A 14,895-nucleotide genomic window follows, 5' to 3' on the forward strand; every position below is an offset into this window, starting at 1 on the left:
AAATTGGGCAATTACAAATTCATGAAAACAAAAATTTAAATATTCATGTGTTACCCAAAATGTCAAGTCTTTCAACTTTTCATGCCAGGAAATCTAGAAAATTTCGCAAAAAATACCAACCAGTAATTTACAATCAGAATCAATTTCTAGGGTTTAAAGGTTTTTTTTCAAGCATGATGTTGGACAAGTAAAGTAAATAAAAGTACCATAAGAGTTATTGGCCGAGTGCCAATTATTTCTTTAGCACCTTGCCAATATTGTGTATTTTTCACTTTTTTCTGAGCAAATAAGTTGTGACCAGCACTGATTTTAATTGGAATTTATGGGAAACAAACACGCACATGTTTCTTCTAATACTGCTGTATTTATTATGTACAGCATAATCTGCATTGAATCTTCAGGCATAATCTGCATTGCAACTGTACACAAATACTGTAAATCATCGCCCGCCATCTGTACGCTAGCCCAAGCTGTCATGCCAAAATATCAAGGCAAAATGACGAGTAGGCCTACATATGTAGAATTTTCACACACATGTTTGGTGAAGCCCCATTTACAAGACATATGTACAAGACTAGTCAACCGTTGACTACCTGATGGTGCGTCGGCGAGATAGGGGGCACCTCCGGGACACAAAGGTGATCCCGGGGGAGGAGGCTCACAGCACCACTTGGTTGTCTGCGACATAAGGGTGAAAGGTGCGAGGAGAGCTCGGCGGGTGAAGTACCAACCGAGAATGAAGGTGTGGAGGTTGAAAGAGGTGACAGTAAGGGAGGCATTAAAAGAGAGGCTGAGTAGGGTCGAGGATGGTGTGGTTGAGCTTGAAAGTGGTTGGATGTCAATGAAAGCTAGTCTGTTGGGAGCTGTTGGTGAGGTATGTGGATGGACAAAAGGACCACCGAGGCACTCGGAAACATGGTGGGGGGATGATGAAGTTGGAAAGAGATTGACAGGAAGAGGAAGAAGTTCAAGGAGTCGCAGAAGGCGAAGGGTACGGGAGCAGAAACAGCAGTGCATGAAAGTTATAAGGCAGCCAGGAAGGCTGCAAATAAAGAGGTAGCAAAGGCGCAGGAGGCATGTAGGAAAATGTTTGGAGAACGCTTGGATTTGGAAGAGGGTCAGAGAGCAGTATTCTGGATTGCAAAGCAGATAGCGAAAGAGAGGTGTGATGTGATGGGGGTGAGTTGCTTGAAGGATGAAGTGGGACAAATCGTTGTCGACCCAGATGGAATTAAAGGAAGATGGAAAAGATATATGGAAATGCTGTTGAATACAGAGAATGAATGGGATGGCAACATAGAGAGTAACCCAGTTTTAGGACCGGCAGAGAAGATAACTGAGAAGGAAGTTGAGGAAGCGATAAAAGCAATGAAGGGTAGAAAAGCGGGAGGGCCGACAGGAGTTGTGGGAGATATGTTGAAGGCAGCAGGAAGTTGGGATGTGAAGAGAATGACAGAGATCTGTAATCTGGTGGTGAAAGAAGGCCGCATTCCAGTGGCTTGGGAACTGAGTACCCTCGTCCCTCTATACAAGGGGAAAGGTGACCCTCTGGAGTGTGGCTCGTACCGAGCGATAAAGTTATTGGAGCATGGAATGAAGGTATTGGAGAGGAGGATAAGGAAGAAAGTGAAGATCGACAAAATGCAGTTTGGATTTATGCCAGGAAGAGGAACGACAGACGCGCTTTTCATTGTGAGGCAGTTGCAGGAGAAGTACATGGAAAGATGAAGACGTTGTTTCTTGGGTTTGTTGATCTGGAGAAAGCATTCGATAGGGTTCCACGCAAAGTATTGACATGGGCATTGAGGAAGTTAGGAGTGGAGGAATGGTTGATCAGAGTAGTGATGGCAATGTACAAAAGAGTGCGCACAGCTGTAAGGACGAAGGGCGGGAACAGTGGTGAGTTTGAGGTGAAGATGGGAGTGCATCAGGGGTCGGTACTAAGTCCACGACTATTTGTAGCTGTGATGGAGGTGCTGGCTCAGAACGTAAAGGAGGGTTTACCGTGGGAGTTGTTGTATGCAGATGATCTGGTGTTCATTGCGGAAAGTATGGATGGACTGAAGGAAAAGATGAACAAGTGGAAGGAATGTATGGACACAAAAGGTCTGAAGGTGAATATCGGAAAGACGAAGGTGATGGCAAGTGGTAAAGAATGTGGTGAGGTGGAAAGAACTGGGAAGTGGCCCTGTGCTGTGTGTAGGAAGGGTGTCGGAGTGAACTCCATTCAATGTACAATGTGCGCTGAGTGGGTTCATCAAAAATGTAGTGGTCTGAGAGGGTCATTAACCAGTGTGGCAGCTACATTCAGATGTAAGGTGTGCACAGAGGGAGCTGCAGATGGAGGAAATGTTGAGTTGGATCTTGGAGACGGCGTGAAGCTGGAAGGTGTGAAAACATTTTGCTACCTCGGAGACATGCTGAATGGAGAAGGTGGATCAGACTCGGCAACGGTTGCTAGAGTGAGATGTGCATGGAAGAAGTTTCGGGAACTGAGTGGCGTGCTGATGATGGGAGTGCGTTGAAGCTTAAGGGAAAGGTGTATGCTGCATGTGTGAGAAGTGTTATGATTTATGGGAGCGAGAAATGGGTAATGAACGTAGAGCAGCAACGGAGGTTGGAAAGGGTGGAAATGCAAATGGTTCGACGGCTGTGCGGAGTATCGGTGAGAGAGAGGAAGACAAATGATGAATTGCGAAAGATGATGGGAATAGAGCCTGTGATGGATGCTGTGAAGAGGAACAGGTTGAGATGGTTTGGTCATGTGTTGAGGAATGATGAAAGTGACTGGTTGAGAAGAGTGATGGAAATTAATGTAGAAGGAGGTAGAGGACGGGGAAGACCGAGAAAGACTTGGTTAAAGATGGTGGAAGAAGAAATGCGGGCAAGGGAGTTAACAAGGAGAGATGCAGAAAATATGGCAAAATGGAGAAGATTGTCATGGGGACCGCAAGGCTAATCCCCGCTCTTGTCGGGAAAATGGCCTTTAAAATGCATGTTGTTGTTGTTGTATGTACACTAGGCTTGACTTATCCATGAAGGACAAGAAATGCATGTGGCATCAAACTACTTACACTTGAAAACCCCACGGGATATTAAGTTGGCAGCCAGAAGTGTGATTCAAAGGTCAAGTCCTTATCTTGTGAGCCTAATTCACAAAGTACATACAAGTACAGCATTGTTCAGTAAACGATATTCTTTGCCCAGTATATGAATAAAATATCATGCACACTGGATGCACAGCACTGAGCAGCATGTACAGGTCTTATCAATTGCACAAACTATGATGACTGTCTCAATCATTATAATGATTGATCATTATAATGATTGAGACAGTCATCATAGTTTGTGCAATTGATAAGACCTGTACATGCTGCTCAGTGCTGTGCATCCAGTGTGCATGATATTTTATTCATATACTGGACAAGGAATATCGTTTACTGAACAATGCTGTACTTGTATGTACTTTGTGAATTAGGCTCACAAGATAATGACTCAATGATAATTATCAGTCACGTATCAGTATTATTCATTGTCAGTATCATTAATCATTATCTAAACAAACACGTGTAGCGACGAGCGCGCCACCAGGCGACTGTTGCCGCGGAATCGCGGAAAATGACCGTCGAGTCCGAAGCAAAATTCAGGCTTCAACGGTCATAACAGGTAATGCCACTGTCATAGAACGAAAGATCGTATATTTTTCCGTCGATGGGTGAAATACAAGACGAAACTGTGTCCAATAAAGGGATATTTACGGAAGTTTATTGCTGATAAACGATCAATCCGGAAGCGAAAACGGTGAAACACGTGGCGCCGCCTTTCAACGGCGTTTATACCCAGTAGATGATTAGCGCATCTGGTACAAGAATCTGGTAGCGTGACACATATATATATATACACACACACCCCGTTTTTTCATTTCTGTTCCTGACAATTCTATCTCTTACACACACACACACACACACACACACACACACACACACACACACACACACACACACACACACACACACACACACACACACACACACACACACACACACACACACACACACACACACACACACGCCAAACAGTTCAATCTTGGTTTCATCAGACCACAGAATCTTGTTTCTCACAGTCTGAGAGTCCTTTAGGTGCTTTTTTGCAAACTCCAAGTGGGCTTTCATGTGTCTTTCACTGAGGAGACACTTCCGTCTGGCCACTCTGCCATAAAGCCCAGATCGGTGGAGTGATGCAGTGATGGTTGTCCTTCTGGAAGTTTCTCCCATCTCCACACAGGATCTCTGGAGCTCAGCCAGAGTGACCATCGGGTTCTTGGTCACCTCTCTTACCATGGCCTTTCTCCCCCGATTGCTCAGCTTGGCCGGGCGGCCAGCTCTAGGAAGAGTCCTGGTTGTTCCAAACTTCTTCCATTTAAGAATTATGGAGGCCACTGTGCTCTTGGGAACCTTCAATGCAGCAGAATTTTTTTTTGTAGGCTTCCCCAGATCTGTGCCTCAACACAATCCTGTCTCTGAGCTCTGCAGGCAGTTTCTTCGACCTCATGGCTTGGTTTTTGCTCTGATATGCATTGTTAGCTGTGAGACCTTATATCGACAGGTGTGTGCCTTTCCAAATCATGTCCAATCAATTGAATTTACCACAGGTGGACTCCAATCAAGGTGTAGAAACATCTCAAAGATGATCAAGAGAAATGGGAGGCACCTGAGCTAAATTTCAAGTGTCATAGCAAAGGGTATGAATACTTATGTCAATGTGATATTTCAGATTTTCTTTTTAATAAATTTGCAAAACTTTCTAAAATCCTGTTTTCTCTTTGTCATTATGGGGTATTGAGTGTAGATTGATGAGGGAAAACATGAATTTGAACGATTTCAGCATAAGGCTGCAACATAACAAAATGTGAAAAAGGTGAGGGGGTCTGAATACTTTCTGAATGCACTGTATATAATCAAGCACACAGCCATGGAATCTCCATAGATAAACATTGGCAGTAGAATGGGCTGCACTGAAGAGCTCATTGACTTTCAACGTGGCACCGTCATCGGATGCCACCTTTCCAACCAGTCAGTTCGTCAAATTTCTGCCCTGCTAGAGCTGCAGCCAGTCAACTGTAAGTGCTGTTATTGTGAAGTGGAAACGTCGAAGAGCAACAACAGCTCAGCAGCGAAGTGGTAGGACACACAAGCTCACAGAACGGGACCACTGAGTGCTGAAGCGTGCAGCGCATAAAAATCGTCTGTCCTCGGTTGCAACACCCACTACCGAGTTCCAAACTGCCTCTGGAAGCAACGTCAGCACAACAAGGCCCTTTCCTGTTTCAGCATAGCAATGCCCCCGTGCACAAAGCGAGGTCCATACAGAAATGGTTTGTCGAGATTGGTGTGGAAGAATTTGACTGGCCTGCACAGAGCCCTGACCTCAACCCCATCGAACACCTTTGGGATGAATTGGAACGCCGACTGTGAGCCAGGCCTAATCGCCCCACATCAGTGCCCGACCACACAAATGCTCTTGTGGCTGAAAGGAAGCAAATCCCTGCAGCAATGTTCCAACATCAAGTGGAAATAATTCCCAGAAGAGTGGAGGCTGTTATAGCAGCAAGGGGGGGGGGGGGGGGACCAACTCCATATTAATGCCCATGATTTTTGAATGACATGTTCGATGTTCGGGTGTCCGCATACTTTTGGTCATGTAGTGTATGTCTCTTATCGCCCCTTATATCCTGGTCTCTTATAGCCTCTCCTAACAAAACTCCGACTGCCTCGTTTCTCGTGCTGAACCCCATTTCCAACAGATGGCAGAGGTGTTAAAGGCGGGGTCCTGGTGCCTTAAACCCAGATTGCTCCTTGAGCCATTCATTGGTGGATGAATTCCTTTTGGGATCAACTGCAATGTCTGACATATCTTTATGAAGAACTGGGCACATCAACTTAAAAAATAACTTTGGGAGGCACATTGCTCAACTTTATGAAGAACTGGCTCTGTCTACTGCATTTCACATTCCCCCTGTCCCAAGGGAGTGAAGTATTTAGGGTCAATCCCCCACACTATAATATGATGGCAAATATTTATAGCACCAAGGTTAGAGCCCCGACTATCGAGCACCCGTAGGACAACCCGGTGCTGGTTCTCCAGCAAGTACGACGCCTACAACCCAAACCCTTTCTCGGGGAGATGGTAGGCTGAGATGTGGCGTATCCTCGGCTCCACCAATTCCTGATCTTCGATATACTAGACGTATCGCTGCATGAAACATATCATTAGCCCAATTAGGCTATCTGGAAGCCATGGTACATGAAATGACAAGACTCCAAATATCATTGATGTCATGGCTCCTTGTTTCTGACCGTCTCCTTATGGCTCGCCTAAAGCATAAACATGGTGCCCTTTCTCTGATTGTGGCATACTCCCCTACAGGTCTCTGCACGTTCAGAGAAAGGCATATTCTACCAGTTACTGGAGTCTCTTGTAGCATCGGTCTCCCCCCATGATCAACTTTTGATTCTCGGTGACCTGAGCGCATCCTCTGGCACAGATTGTACAGGATACGAAAGTTTTATTATATGAATGACAACTCTCTTCATATGATCTCCCTCTGCTCCTCATATAACCTATCCGTTGTAGGTTATTGGCTTAGAAGGAGAAACATACACAGGATTCACCTGGATCTCTAATGATGCTTACACCTGTAAAGAACTTGATCACATTTTATCTCGAGATCGTTCAATTTTCAAATCATATCGGATTTTTAGAGGGACCGAAGTTCCAGCAAACACTGACCACAGACTAGTTGTGGCTGATATCTGCCTACATTCTGTATACCATAATCAAGCAAAACCTGGGCAACGCTTGAACGTGGAAGCTATGGTTCGTGACCCAGAGCTGTCAGCCCGATATAACATCTCCATCCAGAATCGTTTTGATGCTTTGGGCGAACTGTTAGACGATGTTGAGGAGTCTTGGCCTCTTATCCGTGACACTATCCTCTCTACAGCATCTACGACAGTCGGATGTAGTCGGCAACAGAAACTGCCTGGCTATCGGCTGATACCCTGGCCATTATTGATATGAAGAGGCAAGCATGGCTTCAAGGAAACATCCCAGAAAGAAGGCGCCTTCGAGGTGTATATCGAGCGAAGGCACGGAAAGACCTCAACTCTTGGTATAGAGTCTGGCCGATGAAGCTGAGGATGGTATTCATCAAAACGACCTTGGATGCCTTCCGGTCAATCCAGCACATGAGCCCTGGTCGAAATTCAAGTAAAAACAAAAGCAGCATTCCGATCATGAAGGCAAGTGGGACATCCTGCCACACACATGAGGAAACCCTCAAATGCTGGAAAGAGAATTTTGAGCAGGCTCTTAACTTCCCCGACTTGGAGGAAGAGGCACCCATAGTTGGTGATAATGTCGCTGTGAGCGTGGATCCTCCATCCCTGTCTGAGGTCCGCTGTGCAGTGAGGAAACTCAAAAATGGTTGAGCCGCTGGGTGTGACAACATCACCACAGAACTGCTGAAATGTGCTGAGACTCCAATTTGTGACATATTACACAGGCTTTTTATAAATGTCTGGAATTCTGTGCATGTTCCAGAAGAGTGGAAAAATGGTATAATAATCCCCATTTACAAAGGCAAAGGCCCCTGCTCTGACTGGAGCAGCTGTCGCTCGATCACCTTGCTCTCAGTCCCTGGGAAGGCTCATGTTCTTTTGAACCATATTCACCCCCTCCTGGTACAACGTAGACGCCCCCAACAATCTGGTTTCACCCCAAACAGGTCTGCAATGGATGCTATACTAGCCTTCCGTATTCTTGCAGAACTTCATCGGGAATTTAACCGCCCATTAAACCACTGTAGCCCTCTCCTGGGTGGGTTTTTGTCGTATCATGTCCATGGAGCGTGAATACTAGCCGGCTGCTGTTTTGCTTGGCCAGCAGTTGTTTTAAATGTTGGGGATGGTCACAGAAGGTATCACAAACAGGGAAAATTATCTTTAAACCCTACTACGAATTAACACAGCATCATCCCTCGTATGATGAACATTTAAACATAACCTTAAGCTCCATTTTCCCTACTTAGTACATCAAAATGCTCCTGCACTTCACACGGTCCATACTATTTCGATTCAATGGTACCTTTCCTAAAGTATTCTTTAACCTACCCCCATAAACGTAACAGTATTTATAGATCTTTTTAAATCACTTCAAAAAGGTTTATAATTTTTTGATCTTCATAAGCAATACAGGATGTGTTGAACAATACAATATAAAAGCAATACAGCAGGCAATTACAGAAAGACAGTGCCGTGTAAAGCAATTTACCAAACTTTCCTGATAAAAGGGGATCTTGCGCATGGTGCATTAAAGTATATGTGCGGAAAATAATTATCGGGTACAGTTCAAAAATCCACTATGCTAATAGAGACAAAACTTCATTCAAATGACTGATTCTTTCAGGGAGTAATTCTGAACTTGTTAGTGGAGACAAAACGATCAAACCATTTTCCCTCATTCTGCCATTTCGAGTACTCACATCAGAGACAGCTTATCCACAGCATTGCTCACGATGACACGGCAGTCCTCTCCTGCAGATGCTAACCATACAGCACTGCAAAGCAAACATTATAGAATAAACTCAGTCATTGGAGAGAAGTGCTTTCAACAGCAAATTATATATTATAAATTACCTAATGAGAATAAATCATAATTTGATCAAAACAAAATGGGGAAAATAATTTGCTGATACTTTGATTTGCTTTAATTTGAAATGGATTTTCTAATGATTTGATGTGTGTGTGTGTGTGTGTGTGTGTGTGTGTGTGTGTGTGTGTGTGTGTGTGTGTGTATATATGTGTATGTGTATGTGTGTGTGTGTATGTGTGTGTATGTGTGTGTATGTGTTTGTCATACATAACTCCAAAACCATGAAAGCTAGCGAGCCAAAACATTGCATGCATACGAAGGGAACTCAAAGGGAGTGCATGAATGAAAACTGGGTATTTGGGTAAATTAAACGTCGCTTTAGAAGATAATTAACAGGGTGCTCATCATGGGGGGGGGGGGGGGGAGCGGTGGGGTGTGGGGGAGGGGGGTGGAAGGCTTTCCCTTGGTCAGCCTGCTTTCCCCTCATCGAGGTCTGAAGCCGCCATTTTATTCCAGCCTGCTCAAAAATGCCTTGCCTTGGAACCACAATATACTCACACGGACTAATTAAAGTATATAATCGAATCTGTCTTCGGATTTGAAGATCGGAGCTTATGGACGAAAGTGCCAAAATCTGGAGTGAAATCTGAAAATTTAAAGAAATTAGCAATCCTTACGATAATGCACGAACTGGTGTATGTTGGTGTGCTTGTTTGTTTGTCGTGCTACTTCTACAGTTCTGGGCCGATTACATCCAGACTTGTGACATACGATCACCATTAGACTAGTTCGTTCAAAGGCGTGTTTTAAACTTTGCCCGTGGTATTGGGGACAGGGAAGGGGAATGCAAATTATGGATGTAAACGTATATCGTATAGTGCCGCTTCCAGGTGGGAGAGGGTATTACGAGTCACCATTTACAGTACAGTACAGTACAGTACAATATTGCTGTCCCCATGTTTTCCAGCACAGTGCGGTGTTTTGAATTACACAGTGAGAGGTATTTTGGAGAGTTATTCTGAATTTCATTTGAATAAGGATAACAATATAACCTCCCTGGCCGCTCACGTATGGAGTGGGTCCTTCTGGTTGTTATAACTTGGCATATTTAATTTCAGCAAGGCTGTGATCCCTCCCTCATATATGCCACAAGAAAATGTGACATTGCCAAAGCATTAAACTTAACTTTTTCTACTGTTCGGGTACAGTTCACCCTCCCCCAATTATATTGATTGAAGAAAAGATTAAGGAATGTGCTGAAAGTGTTCATTGTGTGCAATGACAATAATAAACCAGAGGGATCGCCGCAAAGGCTCCTGCGGCTCGGTTCTCACTGGAGGAAATTGCTGGAGTTAGGAAGCCAGAACAAATTAAATGAACAAAAACATAATGGGAGGATCAGAATGAGCAAAGCAATGGGACAAGTGAATGAAGATTTCAAGAGAGAATTGGAAAATAATGTAATAATATTTCAATTCATATACCTGAACTTTGAAAATTTTTCAAACATTACTTTTTTGACCACTCTATTCTCCTACCTCGCCCCCCCACCCTCCCCCATCACTCTACTCTCCATATCAATATATAATAGCACAGTCACATGAATTGCAGGAACAAAGCACAGGCCAATCGTTAAAATTTCCACAAAACTGATGACAATATGGCACAGTTACCTGTGGGGAGAGAACTTGAGTCGTGTAACAGGGCGGTTGTGTACAACAGTATGGGCAAGTGGTATCACCAAGCTGCTCAAATCTCGAAGGCCAATGTGGCCCGTCTCTGTAGCTGGAAGAAAGAAAATAGGTGAATGTTTACAATCATACAAAAAGATTTGGAACGGTGATGAAGGTTTTTGTGCATGTGCGTATGTGTGTGTGTATATATGTATATATATATATATATATATATATATATATATATTGATATTATATAAATATTAAATAAAGTTTTTGTTTGTTTGTGTGTTTGTCTGCACGCGCTAATCTCCTGAACAGTGAGAGATAGAAGGAAACCTCTGAATAAAAAAAATGTCGGGATGGGCCCCAGGAAGGTTATAGGCTAGGTGGCGAGGCCGGTGGAGGCCGCTGCGGCCGGGCTGGGCCCATTTCGCAATTAAAAGCTGAGCTGAATTATCGTAGTCAATCTTCTACGGCCTGTTTGTCAAATTAAGTGTATATTCGTGGTCATACAAGGATGGCCCTGTGATAGGTAGAGTAGGGACTATGCTAATTCCCCCATGTGTCAAACCTGTGATCATACCTGTGTCCCATATGGCAACGCATCATGTACATTAGTTAGGCCCAATAGCGCACCACACTAATTAAATCGCTCCTCCGCCACAATAACTTAGGGAAGGCCAGACAGGAAGCGACCACGCACTTAGGCTGACAATACCGGCATGGCGACAGACATTGCACAGGCAGGCCGAGAGCCACGCCCAGGAGGACTCGGGATTGGCCGGGGGAAGGGTGAGTAACAACCAGTAGCCCAGGAGCATTAGCCAAAAATGAAGGGGAAGCCTAGAAGAAATTAGTAGAAAGTTGATTTTTTTTGCACAGAGCTCCAGAATGTCATGTGGATACCCACAGTACAAAGTCCCACGAGTCCCACCTTGTGGCATTTTCAAAATTCAAGATGTCCGCCGGTTAGACGGAAAATGCATAAATTGCGATAACTTCAGCCTAGAACCTCATAAAAGTATACTTATGTCTAAATATATTTTTTAGCATCCTAGGATTTCAATAGAATATCTTTCAGTGACCTCAGATAATGATATGCAGAGATAATCCAAGATGGCCGACAAAATGGCCACCGCCGTAATGCAAAAAACATTAAAATCACGATAATTTTGTTCTTTTACCACATAGAGGTGTACTTTTTTGTCTGTTTCAGCATACTGGAATTGCAATCAAATATTTCTGAATGACCATTCACAATGAAGTGTAAATAACATCCAAAATGGCGGCCAAGATGGCTGCCTATTGTACTATAAAACATTGCAATTATCATTATTCTGCTTATATACCTCATGAAGTAATACCTAGCTTTTTCTGTCAATATATCTGTTATGTCACCCATGTATTTCAAATGAATGTCCTTGTATGACCCTTGACATTGATGAGTAAATATAATCCAAGATGGCTACTATTATTATTATGAGAGCCATAGCCTATGTGAATGTGTATTCTGCTATTTTTAATGCTTGCCGTTTTCTCTCTACAGACTTTCGGCGTACCGGCCAAGAGTAAGTGATGGCTGAGCTGTGTGGCATTCCCACGTGTGGTGAGCCGATTACATCTGATCGTGCTTTAGTTCATGAAAAAGGACTTGATGGTCTCATCCGAGCCAGTATTGAGAGGTACGATGGTTTCCAACCTGTATTTGAAGGCAAGAGATCAGAATTACCTCGAGCCATCCATGGCAAATGCCGCAAGGAGTACACCGGAGCCAGCAATATAAACTCTTACAAAAGGCAAAGGAAAGATGAGTTGGCCTCCACTAGTGACTCCTCAGCTTCAGTACTGCATTCAAAAACCCCGACCTTCAGCCTCAAAGAAGACTGCTTGTACTGTGCTCAGAAACTGAGAGACTATAGTGTGGAGTCAAAGATACCCCACCACCGAAGGGAACGGTCACATGATGCTATGACCAAGGAATCTCTTCAAAGCGTTATCAAGAAAGTTGATGATCGTGGTAATGAGTGGGGTGAGACTGTCAAACTTCGCATTTCAAATGAGTATGATCTCGTTGCCGCTGAGGTCAAGTATCACCATGACTGTCAGGTCAACTTTTATGCTGATAAACCACGTCCCAATGAAGATAACGTGGATGGCCAGCAACATGCCGGCCGACCTGTTGATGCCACAAAACACGAGGCTTTCGAAAGGTTGTGCCAGCACATACGTGACAATGATGAATGTCATCAGTATTCACTCTGTGAACTTGAAACATTAATGAGTGACTACTTAGATGGAGCAGAGGGGTATGACCCAAAGTGGCTGGGGCAAAAACTGGAGGAACATTTTGGGAAGGACATTGTACGTACTCATGAGATTGGAAAGCCTACCATATATACTTTCTTTGATGAGAGCAACCGCATCCTCAGAGAGAATTATGAGAAGGGTACCATGACTAAAGACTCAATCATAGATATGGCAGCGGCACTCATACGGGATGATATAAGGTCAAAGGCATATGTCAGTTCTGAATATCCAGCAATGAACAAATTGCAGGACAGTGACAAATTAGTGCCCGACTCTCTGAAACGATTATTGAGTGGTATTATCAAGTCCAAATCTGAAAAGGTTGAAGTCTGTGAACGCCGGCGTATGGCAATTGCACACAGTATCATATCTGCTTGCCGACCTCGATCCTTCATATCGCCCATATTGCTAGCAATAGGTGTGTACATTAACCGAAAGTACGAATCTCGTGAACTTGTTGATATACTGAGTAGTTTGTCATTTGCAGATGATTACCGGGAGGTTCAGCGTCTATATGGTGCTTTTCTTACAAATGAGTAGTTGTATGATCTTGCTGGCGAGTTTGTAAATTTCATTTTTGACAATGCTGACATCAATATAAGAACACTCACGGGGCATGGTACGTGGCATGTTCTAAGTGGTATTGCATGTGTTACGCCTACAGGTGAGGAACCGGCCACTACCAGTAGAGAGGGAGTTGACAAAAATGTTGCCCAAACTGGTCAATTTGGACAAGTGCCAATCAAAGTGTACAAAAAGAAAACTGCACCAGGGTTCAAGTCCATCAAAATAGGGCCCAATGAACCTCCCAAACCCAAACCACCCCTCCTCAAATTATCTGAATGCTTGGATAATATCTGGTTAGTAAGCTTCTCTCTGTGTCACAATGTCCATCATGGAGTGGCTTTATGCAATGTGCTGTGAAGGGAGAAAATCACGAAATGAGTAAGATTCATATTCTGCCATTCATTAACCAGGATCCATCTCAACCTGACACCATCTATTCTGCTTTGTGTTTCGTCCAGAAGCTGTCTGAAAAGCATGGACTGGGTCTTTGTCCTGTCACATTTGACCAACCCCTCTATATCAAGGCAGCTGAAATTGTGAAATCCTCTCACCCAGGTCTGAAGAATATTGTTGTAAGACTTGGGGGTTTTCATCTACTCATGTCATATATGGGAGCAATTGGATATGTAATGGGTGGTAGTGGTTTAGAGGATCTGTGGGAGACCGTGTATGCTCCAAACACTGTGATTCATATGATGACAGGTCATGCATATGCTCGTGCACTCCACGCTCATCTTTTGTCTTCAGTTGCCATAATGTCAAAATTACTTGACCAACCTGAATGTCTCAGTGGTGTGGATCTGCCCCATCTTAAGGCTATTCACAAAGCCCTGCTGAATGGGGAATGCCCCACGTCAAGTGTGGAAGATGAGGAATGTGTCAACCAGCTCAGTGATATCATGGATGCTCTCATGGTAAAGGCAGAAAAGCAAGGTAGAACCGGTAAACTATGGATTGAATATTTGAAGCAAGTGTCCATGATCAGGCGTTTCATCCGAGCAGAGCGCACTGGGGATTGGGACTTGCATCTGCAGGCAGTCAGTGAAATGATCCCCCTGTTCCATGCTGCTGGTCACCTTGCGTATGCTAAGTCTGACCACCTCTACCTTGACCAGATGAAAGACCTTGAAAGTACCATGTCTTCAGTGCAGTTCTATAACTACACAGAAAGAGGGTTCTTCACCATTCGACGGACAGAAAAGTTCTGGAGTGGCAATTTCAGCGACCAGACAATAGAACAAAATTTGATGCGATTGCTGAAAACATCTGGAGGTCTGGCTCATGGTCGTGGAATCACAGACAGCACAATAGCCAAATGGGTTCATGCCATGCCCCGATGTATCCCAATTTGTGATGCGTTGGAAGATTTCACTGGGGTTCATAGTCACACGTCTGACCAGCATGTGGACCTGCGCGCCAGCAGCACAGCTCGTGACAGGAAAGACTACGAGACTTTCTTGCAGTGGCTGGAAGTGCACTCTCTGTTCTCATATGGAGAACATGACTCCCTAGTCAACATAGCAAGTGGGGTGGTTGCCGGCAAAAATGTAAATGCGGATCAAGCGGTTACGGTTGGCACCAAGGCAGCTTCGGCGATGACGGGCAAAACGTATGCCGACGTTAAGTTAAAACGAAACGATCGAGTGACTAGTATCAGTGGTGACAGAAACAAGATCACTGTTTGCGGCGTTGA

The 14,895-nt window shown here is 44.2% G+C and overlaps 1 protein-coding gene across 2 annotated transcripts in view; it reads right to left on the reverse strand.

Moving 5' to 3' along the window:
- Positions 1–14,895, reverse strand: part of WDR77 (WD repeat domain 77) — a 118,922-nt gene that overhangs the window by 12,399 nt on the left and 91,628 nt on the right. For both annotated transcript variants that reach the window (XM_078777913.1, XM_078777916.1), the window contains exons 8-9: positions 10,326–10,437; positions 8,543–8,617 (exon numbers count right to left, since the gene is read on the reverse strand). In XM_078777913.1, the coding sequence (XP_078634039.1) occupies positions 8,543–8,617; positions 10,326–10,437 (187 nt within the window). The remainder of the gene's footprint in view (positions 1–8,542; positions 8,618–10,325; positions 10,438–14,895) is intronic.

Source organism: Myxine glutinosa, chromosome 1 (genome assembly GCF_964187855.1).
Source record: "Myxine glutinosa chromosome 1, kmMyxGlut1.1, whole genome shotgun sequence".
Taxonomy (NCBI): domain Eukaryota; kingdom Metazoa; phylum Chordata; class Myxini; order Myxiniformes; family Myxinidae; genus Myxine; species Myxine glutinosa.